The following is a 14,955-nucleotide window of genomic DNA, read 5'->3' as shown; positions in this document are numbered from 1 at the left end:
CTCATGCAGCCACCCACACTTATTTACATGAGATGAAATTAGTGCTGCAGATTAACATAAGTTGCACATTTTTGAGATATGGGAAGAAATTGTAGAACCCATATAAATTTCACATGAGCACAGAGAGTATTCTCCGACTTCACACAGACAGTGACTAAGCCAGGTATTCCACTCTTGCCCTGGAGGTGTAACACAGCATGCTAATCACTGCTTCTCAGACCTGCCCGGTACTTTATCCCTATCAATTATTATTTTTTCCCCTTCATCATTTGGGGTCACTTTGTAAACGTAAGCCATTAAAAAGCTTTAGAAATGCACCACATTTAAATGAATAAAGTCAAAGAGTGTCACATTTTAACTATAATTTCACTATCATGGATTGCCAAAGGGCTTTGGAACTTTAAACTTGATGTTCCCTGCTACATTCAGTAATAGATGGCTTTGAATTTTGATCTTGTACTGCTTTACTCACATAGATGTTTGAAACCATTCATATCTTAATCATCATTTATTTCAGATATCACTTATCAGACTGCAGGATCACACTAAACTACAACCTGCTGTGTACTTTTAACCAAGATAAAATTATTCAGAAACACCTATGTATAGAAAAACACCAACATCTTTTGCTTCAGCTAGCATGTGAATCCCATAGAAGCATGCAGTGAAGTCAGGGCCTAAGTAATTCTGCCTTAGGGATGCCCTTGGACATTTCTAAGCAAAAAATAGATAAGCATAAATGGCCCCATCTCCTTCTATCACAAGCTCCAAAACTGGTGTTGTATTAGGTAATCAACAGTGATTGAAACTGAGTATAAAACATCATTAACACCACACTCAGTTTATGTGGCCCATGTACGACTCTCAAACCTGCCACTGTCTTATGTTTTGTATATTCTTCCACTGTTTGACAATATTTTTTTTAACCACAAAGGAAACTGCCCTAAAAAGTGTGAAGCAGTTTGGATGCATGGTTGAGTGTGATGTTTGATAACATGACATCCCTTTCTAGGACTGAATTCTGCTCTATCGACCTATACAAATGCAAGCTGTATAGTTGCAGAAAATGGCAAATGCGTATTCTATTAAAAAAATACATTTACTGACTATAAATTTTGTTTGTAATAGTGCTGCAATGATTAGTCGACGTAATCAACGACGTCGACTACAAAAAATCGGCAACGCAGATTTTTTTTATTGTCTACGTGTCAAACAGAACCTTCAATAGAAGTGAAAAAAAAAGTTAACTTTTACAAGTACTATACATTTACAGTGGCTGTTACAGATGCAAATCAAATGTATGTGTTTACTGTATAATATTAACAATAAGAGCCACTCACTACTCAAAACGGTAAAAATACGAGGCAGTCAGGATCGAATCGGGGACTCTTGATTATAAGTCAGCAATTCCTACCGCTGCACCACACAAGCTATTGTATCGTCCTTAAACCTTTTGTGAAAGTGTTTATTTGATCTTTGCACTTCAGGCTTTACCCATTATATAGTTTATGTCTACATTTTGTCATTTATTACTAAAATATGAAAACATTTCAGTTTTAACAATGTATTTTTTGGTTAAGTTAAATGCACTTTTTTTGTTTAAAGACTATGTGCACTTTAGTTTGTATTGTTTAATGTATTTCTTTTTTTATTGTGATGGTCACACTAATATAAAAACAACTGATTATTTTCAAATTCATATGTTTCACTGGTTGTTATTTTAATTTGATTATTATTAATTTTAATCGTGTTAATGCAGAGACATCAGGATGACTTTCATAGGTTGACAGACGTGAGCAGATGAGGTAAGACATGCACTGGAGCCCAGAACAGGATGTGCAACCACAGGTTGCAGGCATCAATATAGTCAGGCATGAAATAATCATCACTAATCGAAAAATAAATTGAATGATTAGTCGACTACCAAAATAATCATTAGTTGCAGCCCTAGTCTGTAAACATCTTTCTGCAAGAATTAAGAGTTTAAAAGCAACTTCCACCCCCAATTACCGTAATCACCAAAGAGGTTGAAGTGGCGAGTCTGACAAAATCGCCACATGTTGGCCACTTCTATTGTTAAATAATCTTTCCTAAAGTGAATAAAATTCTGCACTAACACCACCAAATGCTTAACTGCCCAAATCATTCCAAGCTTAACTGAAAAACAATTCACAGATGTTCAGAAAACTAAACGACGCTAAATGGTGTGCAGAATGGCTCCTTCAAAGAGAAACAAGGTCATGCTCATTTAACTTGGATGAAAATGCCCTGACAAACATCAATTTTACCTTTCTCCTTTCTCTGTGAATAATCTGATTATGTGGTCATGTAAACCATTAACTGAGTTACTCTTACGGGTTATGTTGTATGCACATGTATATGCTTTGCACATGTCTTCTGCAGCCACAGGGAGAAGTGCCCACGAAATAAATTCCCAGTGGCAAACGTTGGGGCAATCGCATTATTCCTTCTCCTGGCTGAAATAATCTGTCTCAATATTTCAGAAATTGCTATTAAGTATGATGATAATAAGCTGAAAATATAGTGCTAAACTCAGCAACGCAATCTAGAGAGCAGCTGGGTAACATTTTAAAAGTAACATGCATTACATGGTCTGATTACTTTTTAAAGTAACGCGTAAGCTAATGCACTATTTATCTTATTGAAGTAAAAATCCTGTGTTATTATTTGAGTTATTATTACTCTAGAAGCACTGGGTATAAGGCAAGGAGTACCAGGTCATTTGCAGGGCTCAATCACAGAGCCAAGCAGAACAAAGTGTGCTGCATGCAATCTAGTAGTACACACTAAAAAGTGTCAGTTTGACTAAACAGTTATAAAACACAAAAAAATGATCAAAGGCATCATTTTTATTTTCAGATTCAACATGGCTAATGATGTTTAAGATTTTTGTGTGTGGTTTAATAACATCACAGCATTTTGACAAAAAAGAACTCCAGAAGATTACTTCTCCATATATGTGCAGGTTTTTAAGAAAGCAGGTTTCTGCCTTAACCAGGTTATTCACCTTATCCCAGTAAATGCACTCAATATGAAATATACAAGAGTCTATATAATAATGCACATAAAGATGCATTTCCTATGTCTACAAGAAAGAAGCTGTCAGCTTTTTCTGTCCAAAATACAGATAACTCTATTTGTGAATATTGTTCAGTAAACTTGGAGTTAACAGAAAATGCAGTATACACACATTAGAGAAACGAATTTAAAATTTCATAGGAATCTCCAGGAAGCCAGGGTGCCCAATGCGAAGGCTGAATGGGAGAGTTCACTTTGTTGCTGCATATCTGTATTAATGATAACATTTGAATACCTAGACAGGAGTTTCATAACAATGAGGACCACGGGGAAAAATATATTAAGATTTAACCGAGCCAGGCCCCTTGCTAAAATTAGAAAAAATAGATATATTATGAAGCAGGTTAAAATTATAATCTTTGATACAAACACATGTGCTATTTCATTTAACTATGACTCCACAACAGAATGCCATGCAGAGGGGGTAGGTGGATAGTGAGCCAAGGTCTCTACGACTGTGGCTGTGTCTGACTTTGTTTTTGATTGTTTCATTTATTTAGTTTGTACCTTGTTCTCAGTGTATTTTAACAAATATGCATTTTTATACGTACTAATTCTGTAATTCGTATAATCTATATTTAAATTTTAACTGAAAATTGTTTATAGAACTCTGCACCTGCACTAAATGAAGAACGTTGTACAAAAATATGTTGTATTGTGTATCTAGTAAAGTTATACCCTTACCTAGTCAGGATTGTGTATATAAAAAAAAAGCCTAGCCTGGCTGAAATGGGTGACAATCAGAACCAGCTGCAGACCAAAAATATACATCTGTTCTGTAAACATTATCTCTACAGTACATCACAGTACAAACATCTGAAAATGACATTTTTCATTGTTAAACTAACCAAATCAAAGGAAATGTTTTACTCACACTCATGGTGGCATTGATCTCTGCAACAGTCTCCTCATCCGTTGGAAACTGATAGATTTGAACACCATTGCTGACCAGTTCACTCATGATTTTACTCTTGAACTTATGTAGTTCATTTTTGGCAATGGTGTCTGCTTTGGCAATGATTGGGATAATATTGACCTGTTGAAGATTAAAGCATTTTAAATTCATGTATTGTAGCTATAAGCATTTAGCTTAGTCAGACAGGATTCACTTCAAGTATGTTTTGTATTGTTTGCTTTTCTTGAATGGGAATCTTTAAGGCAAACCTTGAAAAGGACCAAAGAAAATAATGTAACATATGAATAATAAGTATGTACCATCACGGAAAGATAGGCATTTAGATCATTTACTTTCGAACTATAAGAGAAAGGACTTCTAATCCAAAAAATGATATATATTACATGAACAGTATGTACAGTACATGTAAATGAGATTTGTTATAGTTTAAAAATGAAATTTTAACAATGTTTGTAAATCAGCAGCTGTTTAACAGTACAAATACAAATAATATCTGAAAAGCATCAAACCTACTAATATACTGTATACAGTAATACTGTGAAGCCTATCATTAAGAAATAGAAGAAATATGGCACCACTGGGACACTGCAAATATTTTGAAGACCCTGCAAAATTGATGACCATGAATGGGGAAAGCAAATCAGAAAGGCTAACCAAGAGGCCATGGGAAAACTGAAAGGAACTAATAGGCCTTTTCTGATTAAAACAACACATTTGCCTAAGTAAATTTTGTAATAATGCATACTAATTCTTCCAAAACCATGTGGAAAATTTCAAATATTTAACTTTTTGGCATCTAATCACAAAATGCTTTGTGGTTCCAAAAAAGTCACTGTCTATCTGCATGCATACTACTGGCATCATTGTGTTATTCAGCAGGGACAGAGGCTCTGTTTGGATAGAGGGGAAATAATTCAAATGCAATATACAGCATTATAGACTTTATATATTAAAAATGAAAGATCCATCCATATTTATAATATAAAAGTAAAAATGCGCACACACACACACGCGTGAATAAAAGCAAAATTGAAATGCTGTGCTTTTTTAAATGAAGGTAATAAAACAAAACCAAGCACCATACAGTAAATACACAAAAAGGTAAGCACTCCAATAAATAGTCTGAACTAGTAACTGAACCCAGGTTATAAAAATATATAAATCCATCTTGTATACCATTGGGAATAGATAAGCAAAACAAAGTTGAACAAGATTCCAAATTAACTGAATGAAAATTGTGTCATAACTACACCAACCCCTCAGGAAATCAGTTAGCCTCCCTATGCTCAAACAGTGAAAGGTTAAAACAGCATTCACAAATTATATAAATCTAAAATGCAAAGAGATATTACTGAAACAATTTTGTGAAACTGACAAAAATTACACTTTTAAAATGTGAGGAAACATAACTGTACTGGGAAAAAATCAAAATAAGACAGGACCAAAGGTTTTAAATTTATTTAAGAGATCCCTGATAAAAATGGTGACTAATATTTGAAACTAGAAAGGTTAGAAAAGCAGCAATAAGGACTCAAATGCCGAATATAACTTCTACTTTGTTTTTTTTTTTTTTTTAACATCCATCCATCCATCCATCCATTTTCTAACCCGCTGAATCCGAATACATGCATATTTAACAGCACTGTAAATACAGAGGTTACTGTAGGAAAAAAAACGGAAGTAAAAGATCAAGTTATCCATTCTTTGTATAAAAGATTGTAAAAAAAAAAAAAAACATCAGTTCTTTGCAGAGCATATGCTAACATGGAAATACTCACAAATAAAGTAAAATACATTTAAAAAAAAGTTTTCTTACCATCTTGATACGAAGCAATAAATAAATAAATAAAACATGTCCTAGAAGTAAAAAGATCATTTCAAGCCCTTATGATGTCCTTGTGTAAAGCTATGTCATTAGTTACTTCTCATTTTTCCTCTCACTTTCCAAACAGACTAATACAAAACAGAATAACCTTTTAGGAATCTTTACAGTAACTGCTGACACATATGTAGCATATAACACTGCAAATAATAAAGTTCTCATTGTGAAATAAGCATCATCAATACCAATACTATCTGCTTCAGCAGAGACTTACCTTGATCACTGACCACACTGCCACCAAAGGATTGCTTTTCACTGGGAGTCTAATACAAGACTGATCAAGACTTAACTTTCTGTTGCATCAATTTCAGCATGCCCAGAGAATGGTTCCTGGCACAGTAATGCAAATACAGACTTGCTGGCTCATGGTCTCATGATAAGAGGATCTCAATCTAGTAAACTGGAGCTGTTTACATGAAGATGTATGGAGGTTTTCATGTCACAAAAGTGACAGACAGTCCACCATTATACTGAAATTATGTGACTGACATTTGTTTAAAGTCACAATTAAACCTATCTCAACTTCAGACTACAAATTTTCTCCCCACAAACAAAGAATATATTAGGTAGACTGTGCTGCAATAAATGAAATCCAGGCTGGCTATAATTATAAAAGACATTTATACCTTGCTGTCAAGTTTTTTCATTGTGACAAGGTCAAGAGACTTTAGAGAATGTCCAGTAGGTGCTATGAAATACAGACAAGCATGGATCCGTGTGTCATGATAATTAAACAGAGAACGTTTTATCTTCAGCTCTTCTTGCAGATATGCTTCAAATTGGGCATCAATGTATTCAACAATTGGTTTGTAACTGGAATAACAAAACAGTCAAAGTTAGATTTTTGACACTTGCAAATCTTTATTTAACTTTGCATTTGAGAAGATCAATGTTCTGATGAGTAAATAAGATTCACAACACTGGACTATATATTTTTCAGGTTTTATGCTTTTCATTTCACTAAATAAGAAAATCCAGGCAAAACCTCATTATGTGAAATAATCTAAATCAAAGCTAAGAGTTTAGAGTAAGCACTTGATGCTTTCTGGAAAACTACATAGCATTTAAAATAAAAAAGTGTCATCCTAGACAGCAGAGCAACATCCTTAAAAGCTGCAAGCTTGCAAATATTGCATTTGGCAAGGGAAGAAATTTGTCTAACAATAAATGGCAACAGATTGTTCCAAGAATAGCAACAACAGATCAGGAAAAGTAAATTGTCTGCAGAGATTAACTGAAAAGTATAACTTTTAAATTATTCTGAAAGTTTGGTCAATATTCTCTCACAATCCAGCATAACCTGAGAGCTACAAGTGACAGAAATCAGGCTCAGCTATTAATAATCTCTTAAAATGCTAACCGGATGATGACATTAAAAATTACCAAATAATGTAATGCAAAATGTAAACTTCCTTTTGTTGTTAAATGCATTAGATAAAATAAAGATACAGATTTTTACAGTACATCTAAATATCTAGTATTAATATACTACAACATACTGTACATTTTACTACAACCCCAATTCCAATGAAGTTGGGACGTTGTGTAAAACGTAAATAAAAACAGAATACAATGATTTACAAATCCTTTTCAACCTATATTCAATTGAATACACTATGAAGACAAGATATCAAATGTTTAAACTGAAACTTTATTGATGTTTTGCAAATCTTCACTCATTTTGAATTTGATATTTAGGGGAAAAACTACCTACATTCAGGACACCCGTTTTCTATTATTGCTTAAAGGAGAAATAGCCCTGCTACTGTATATGTTGCGTTACTAGGAGTTACATCTTTCAGTTTGTATTATTGTTGTATATCAGGGTTGAGTGGTATTAAAGTTAAGAAATTGTTGCAATGTTTTTGACAGAACGTTAAACTTTAAACTAACTAGATCATTTCTGAAGGATCATAAAAAGAAAGGTTTAAAGCTTAGTATTGGGACCTAGGGGGAACATAAAATTTGAGACAAAAAATAGAATGAACTGCTTATTTAAATGTTGTGTGTATTTAACAAAATATTGTACATTATTCAAATTTCTTTACCTTTCATCTTTGTTAATCTGATCGCCAAACCCAACAGTATCAACAATGGTCAGCTTTAATCGTACATTACTCTCCTGAAGTTCATAGCTTCGTGCTTTTAATCGAACACCGGGTTCATTGTGCGTGGCTGGGTCACCTTCAAACTTGGTGTTGAATAATGTGTCCATTAAAGTGGATTTGCCAACGCCAGTTTCTCCTGTTTGCAAAGCAAGCAAAATAGACAAGATATTTTAAAGTGGAGAAACTTTAAAAAAATTAAACTATCATTATCTTATTCATATAAAGTGGTCTGACCTCCAAGACTTAATATATGCAAGGTGTAAAATGTAAAAGTACTGAATTAGACAAAATCAGAAATAAATGCTTTATTCAGACATTTGTAATAAGGCATCACATAAAAAAAAAAGTTATGAAGCTGACAAGATTTGTAGATGAAAGTTCTTAAAAAATCTAATGCAAGCTTGCAGCTTACTGACTTTATTGGAACTGAGAACAGGACAACTATTTTGCATATATATATATATATATATATATATATGCCAAAACACTAGGTAAAAGTGTAATAATTCTTTTACTATAATAATTATGTGCACTAAGCACTCTCCACTCCACACTATACTCGCAAATAAACACAATAACTACAATAATAAATCAACAATCCTCCACTCCCAGACGCGTTGCCCTCCTACCACCCAGCTCAGCTCGTCATCTGAGAGCTCCCACAGTCCTTTTATACTCCCTGACCCGTAGGTGTTCCTGCCCAACAGTCCACAAGTCCTTATTCCTTCCGGGTCAGGGTAAATAGTATTTTTTTTCACCCCGTAAGCTCGTCGCTCCTCCTGTGACGAACTTACGGGTCATAGGGCATAAATGAGTCTACTGGCCACCCGACAGCGACTCCCAGTGGTCTCCTAGGTATCCAGCAGGGCTGCGCATAAAAACTACATAGTCCATGAGGCCCTGCTGGAATTCAGGACCCGTCCATGCTCTCGGGAGAGCTCCTCCTGGCGGCCTGGGGGTGAGGGCGGAATATGAAGCTGGCCATCCATCACAATATATATATATATATATTATATATATATATATATATATATATATACACACATACATATACATATATACAGTGCATCCAGGAAGTATTCACAGCGCATCACTTTTTCCACATTTTGTTATGTTACAGCCTTATTCCAAAATGGATTAAATTCATTTTTTTCTTCAGAATTCTACACACAACACCCCATAATGACAATGTGAAAAAAGTTTACTTGAGGTTTTTGCAAATTTATTAAAAATAAAAAAACTGAGAAATCACATGTACATAAGTATTCACAGCCTTTGCCATGAAGCTCAAAATTGAGCTCAGGTGCATCCTGTTTCCCCTGATCATCCTTGAGATGGTTCTGCAGCTTAATTGGAGTCCACCTGTGGTAAATTCAGTTGATTGGACATGATTTGGAAAGGCACACACCTGTCTATATAAGATCCCACAGTTGACAGTTCACGTCAGAGCACAAACCAAGCATGAAGTCAAAGGAATTGTCTGTAGACCTCCGAAACAGGATTGTCTCGAGGCACAAATCTGGGGAAGGTTACATAAAAATCTATCTAGATCCTTACTCCGTATCACTCCTTAGACTTAAGCTTATTACAGATGAAGTCAATGTACTACATTATACTAGCTGTCCTCCTGGGATTCAGCAGTGAATTACAAAGCTATTAAGAAACACAGCTTTAAAGATGAAAGGTGCATATTCAGAAACAATGTGAAAGAGATACTGTATGACTCAGCTGAGCTCATGGAAAACCGGAAAGCTTTTTGGGGGTTGGATGGGGGCAGATTACACCAAAATGAATTAATCCAGGCATAATTAATTGATTAAAACAATTAGAATCTGAAATAAATGTTAACTCAACCATGATGATCAACTGTGTTTTTATTCCACTGCTGTTTTGGTGAATTTGTATACAGTAAATGTAAATTGGTAACCCACTGGTTCAGGGGTTAGCACTTGTCTCACAGTTTGCATTTTTAACAGCGTGTCACTGAGTTTTCTTTGATACCCCAGCTTTTCGCCTACATCAACAAATAATGTGTGTTTTAGGTAAACTGGTGATTCTATTTTAGCTTGGTGTAAGTGGAAAGTAACTGGTGCATATGTATGCTTGCCCAATGTGTTCTTGATTTAGCAGGCTTTAGAATATATTTGTATATGTATGAAACAGGTGGGCAGGAAGAACAAAGAATGCTGGATATGAAAAGCTAGTTTACTTTACTATAGCAAAGCAATATACTATTTTGTTTCAAGCGTGTTTTACCATTTGATTTGAGGGATATTTTTACATATTCTAGAAACAATCAGTTCCTGATCAAAAAAGAAAAAAAAAGTAAACATGAATAATTAATCTTACAAAAACAGGTTTAGTATAGGAATAACAATAGACTAAGAAATTAATTCTGCCTCTGCATCCATATTTATTAAGATACAGTGAAATGGGGAAGAAAAAACATCAACTTGCTAAGGCAATATACCGTATCTGAGGCTAGCTGTGAGTATCAACGGGACAGCAACTTTGAATACATATTGTCATAGAAAGACAGAAAGATAGCAGAAAATCTTACTTTGTCACACTGCATTTACTTACATGTTAGATGGTAAGACCCACACTTCTCTGACCACTGCATACCTTCTCCCAATCTTGCCCATATGATTGCTCCATCTGCTTCTCTCCCACCATTTGCTACCTCCAGGCCCTTTTATAATGTTTATCATCTCTGACTACCTCTTTTGTTCCAGATCTACCTCCCGATCTCTGGACGCTGTGTCCTATTATGTTCAATTCCTGTGCTTCTCTTTCCGTTAGACACTAACCACCTGTCCCTTCAGTCCGACTCTTTCATTGCATTACTGAAGCTTGCAAAAGGTCCTCCTGTTTAACATAAACCATCCCTTAACTAGTCTGCTTTGACCAACTACTGCCTGATTCTTCTATTTGAATCTTCAGAATTCTGTTTAAATCCTTCCAGACACATTTTAAGTATCATAATGGCACCAAAGTGGTTATTGTATGCATTTTGAATGACCACCTTCTTACTAATGCTGGATCTACCTTTAAGCTTCTTCTTAGCCTCACCACTGATCTGTCATACTATTAACCACCACATTCTAACATACCACTTTAAAAACCATACTGGACTTATTAGTACATACACTTTATAGATATGCTCTCACTCATTTGGACACATGCAAGGTTTTGTGTAGATTCGGTCTCTTGTGGTGGTCCTTAAGTCCTGTACTTGGTCTGCTTCTACAGAATATCTACCTACTGCCTCTGGGCTTTCTGAAATGCAAATATGACTTTGTGTTTAATGCCTGTGCTGACAACACACGCGCTACATATAGATCTCTCCAAATGCACAATGGATTTAGGCAAGCCTGTCTAAACAAACATATAGGATTTCCACGTACTTCCTATACTTCCTTTGCTCTTCTCTACTTAGAAGACTGGTGTGACTAAAAATTGCTTCATCTTTTCCAATTGTATCCAAAAGTTTGCAATTGCAACATTTGTAAAGAATATCACAGGATAAATTTTATTTTTATGTTTATTTTTTTATTGGTCAGTCTCAGTGGTTAGTTCTGATATATTTCTAGTTTGTAGTTTGAGTGAAATATATGAAGTATACGTGTATATGCCTGAGATGACAATAAAGTTCACTTTGACTTGACTTTTCCCCCAGTTACACAGTACTTTGAGTGTTTCAGAAAGTGCTTCTGTAAATATATCTGTATAAAAATATTAATGACTGAAATACATGATTCTAGTAGGTGACTTAAAACAGATTCCATACCACCTACACATTTTATGATGGAAAGATAAATATTACGACATTATGTTTTAAGGAGTGAAAACTAGTCCCATAAAAGTAGGAGTGAGATAATCTATGAATGACTAGGAGAGATGAAGATAAAGAAACTGATCACACCAGTCTACATTAGGACTGTACAAAGTCTTTAAAGTTTAAATTGTCACATTGTCATTTCAAAATATCTACAAAGGTCAATATCATTGAGGATTTGGGGGTGTGTGGTTGGAAAGATGAAGAGAGGCTTAGGGATTTGTGTCTATAGGTGGTGGGGTCTTGGTGCATGGGTATTTGAGCTCAGGACACAGGAGTTAATTTTGTTGTCTCATGAGATGACGGCAACTCCGCACACGTAGAGGCATTTGGTAATTTTATTACGATGATTCAAAGGTGATTCATTCCAAGTTCATTTAAAAATTGCTAAAAATCATGATCCTGTATTAACATAAAACTCCAAAATAGGATTCACAGCACATCACTTTTTCCACATTTTGTTATGTTACAGCCTTATTCCAAAATGGATTAAATTCATTTTTTTCATCAGAATTCTACACACAACACCCCATAATGACAACGTGAAAAAATTTTACTTGAGATTTTTGCAAATTTATTAAAAATAAAAAAAATTGAGAAAGCACATGTACATAATTATTCGCAGCCTTTGCCACGAAGCTCAAAATTGAGCTCAGGTGCATCCTGTTTCCCCAGATCATCCTTGAGATGTTTCTGCAGCTTAATTGGAGTCCACCTGTGGTAAATTCAGTTGATTGGAGATGATTTGGAAAGGCACACACCTGTCTATATAAGGTCCCACCGTTGACAGTTCATGTCAGAGCACAAGCCAAGCATGAAGTCAAAGGAATTGTCTGTAGACCTCTGAGACAGGATTGTCTCGAGGCACAAATCTGGGGAAGGTTACAGAAAAATTTCTGCTGCTTTGAAGGTCCCAATGAGCACAGTGGCCTCCATCATCCGTAAGTGGAAGAAATTCGAAACCACCAGGACTCTTCCTAGAGCCTGCCGGACATTTAAACTGAGCGATCGGGTCAGAAGGGCCTTAGTCAGGGAGGTGACCAAGAACCCGATGGTCACTCTGTCAGAGTTCCAGAGGTCCTCTGTGGAGAGAGGAGAACCTTCCAGATGGAGAACCATCTCTGCAGCAATCCACCAATCAGGCCTGTATGGTAGAGTGGCCAGACGGAAGCCACTCCTTAGTAAAAGGCACATGGCAGCCCGCCTGGAGTTTGTCAAAAGGCACCTGAAGGTCTCTCAGACCATGAGAAACAAAATTCTCTGGTCTGATGAGGCAAAGATTGAGCTGTTTGGTGTGAATGCCAGGCGTTACATTTGGAGGAAACCAGGCACCGCTCGTCACCAGGCCAATACCATCCTTACAGTGAAGCATGGTGGTGGCAGCATCATGCTGTGGGGATGTTTTCAGCAGCAGGAACTGGGAGACTAGTCAGGATAAAGGGAAAGATGACTGCAGCAATGTACAGAGACATCCTGGATGAAAACCTGCTCCAGAGCGCTCTTGACCTCAGACTGGGGTGACGGTTCATCTTTCAGCAGGACAACAACCCTAAGCACACAGCCAAGATATCAAAGGAGTGGCTTCAGGACAACTCTGTGAATGTCCTTGAGTGGCCCAGCCAGAGCCCAGACTTGAATCCGATTGAACATCTCTGGAGATATCTTAAAACGGCTGTGCACCGACACTTCCCATCCAACCTGATGGAGCCTGAGAGCTGCTGCAAAGAGGAATGGGCGAAACTGGCCAAGGATAGGTGTGCCAAGCTTGTGGCATCATATTCAAAAAGACTTGAGGCTGTAATTGCTGCCAAACATGCATCGTCAAACTATTGAGCAAAGGCTGTGAATACTTATGTACATGTGATTTCTCAGTTTTTTTTTATTTTTAATCAAATTTGCAAAAACCTCAAGTAAGCTTTTTTCACATTGTCATTATGGGGTGTTGTGTGTAGAATTCTGAGGAAAAAAATGAATTTAATCCATTTTGGAATAAGGCTATAACATAACAAATTGTGGAAAAAGTGATGCACTATGAATACTTTCCAGATGCACTGTATGTCTCATAAAATGGATTTGAATTAAAAAAAAAATGTATAGCACTGACCTGATATATAGTGTAATCAGTTTATTTAGAATTTATTTTCTGGTGTACACAGTGGAATTAAATTCCAATTTGCTCACAAGCACTGCTTGAAATGGAACCTTCAATTTGTTATCACAGTTATACATTTGACGCGTGAGCTGCAGCCTTGCACCCAAAAGACAAAGCGGAGTCTAAGAATTTCAGGAAAATCAACTTGAGCTGTCCGGGTTTGTGACCAGAATGATTGGGCTCTGCCACTTGCTTTTGCTTTCACAGATAACCCCCAATTTGAGCATATGGTGAAATTTCACCTCCTTGCATGTCCTCTCAGGCAATATGGGGGCACATGTGTACAGTAACACCAGGTGCAGTTATGATCTCCTTCTGGGCATCCATCAAATCATCACCAATAGCGACTCCAGTTAGAGCAACAACTGCTACGTGAACACGGCCTCATGCAGGTCTTGCCACTCTTTCAAAAGATTAAATATGCCAAACCTGCACGGGCCTCCGCCAACCCGAAATTCTCACTTTAGAATTCACAGGACTAATGTGCTCTTCTACTACTGCTGGGCTGTGCCACTTTGCCCGAAATTTATGTGGGTCCAAAGGGATCAACACCAGTACCTGATCCCCCTTCTTAAACTCACGGAGCTTTATTTTCTTGTCATAATTATGTTTCTGAGTCTCCTGTTCGTGATGTGATGTGCGAGTCTCGGTCTTGTACCCCAAAACACGAGGCCGAGTCTCTGTACCTTAGCAAAACCAACTTTATTCAGCTTGAAACAGGAATAATATGGTTATTTATTGTAGCGGGATCTACCATTCTCCTATACACAGACACAGCAATCAGTCAGGTTAGTGGCCAAGTAATACTGTTCCCTGCATCACCCATTGACAGCAACCACTTACAGCACGACCATGATCGACTTGGATCTGCTTTAGCTGTGAGCCGCTGCAGTGTTGGGAGCCTGTGGATGCCCCGGCAACTGAAACTGTCTTCCACAGATGTGGCGATGCTTATTATGT

General features: G+C 36.5%; 1 protein-coding gene across 6 annotated transcripts in view; it reads right to left on the bottom strand.

Annotated features, from left to right (window-relative positions):
- Positions 1-14,955, bottom strand: part of LOC120532637 (septin-11) — a 162,736-nt gene that overhangs the window by 19,966 nt on the left and 127,815 nt on the right. For all 6 annotated transcript variants that reach the window (XM_039758814.1, XM_039758815.1, XM_039758817.1 and 3 more), the window contains exons 3-5: positions 7,946-8,141; positions 6,524-6,710; positions 3,974-4,135 (exon numbers count right to left, since the gene is read on the bottom strand). In XM_039758814.1, coding sequence (XP_039614748.1) covers positions 3,974-4,135; positions 6,524-6,710; positions 7,946-8,141 — 545 coding nt within the window. The remainder of the gene's footprint in view (positions 1-3,973; positions 4,136-6,523; positions 6,711-7,945; positions 8,142-14,955) is intronic.

Source organism: Polypterus senegalus, chromosome 7 (assembly GCF_016835505.1).
Source record: "Polypterus senegalus isolate Bchr_013 chromosome 7, ASM1683550v1, whole genome shotgun sequence".
Classification (NCBI taxonomy): Eukaryota; Metazoa; Chordata; class Cladistia; order Polypteriformes; family Polypteridae; genus Polypterus; species Polypterus senegalus.
The sequence above is the reverse complement of the archived record's forward strand: the minus strand, read 5'-3'. Positions and strand labels throughout refer to the sequence as shown.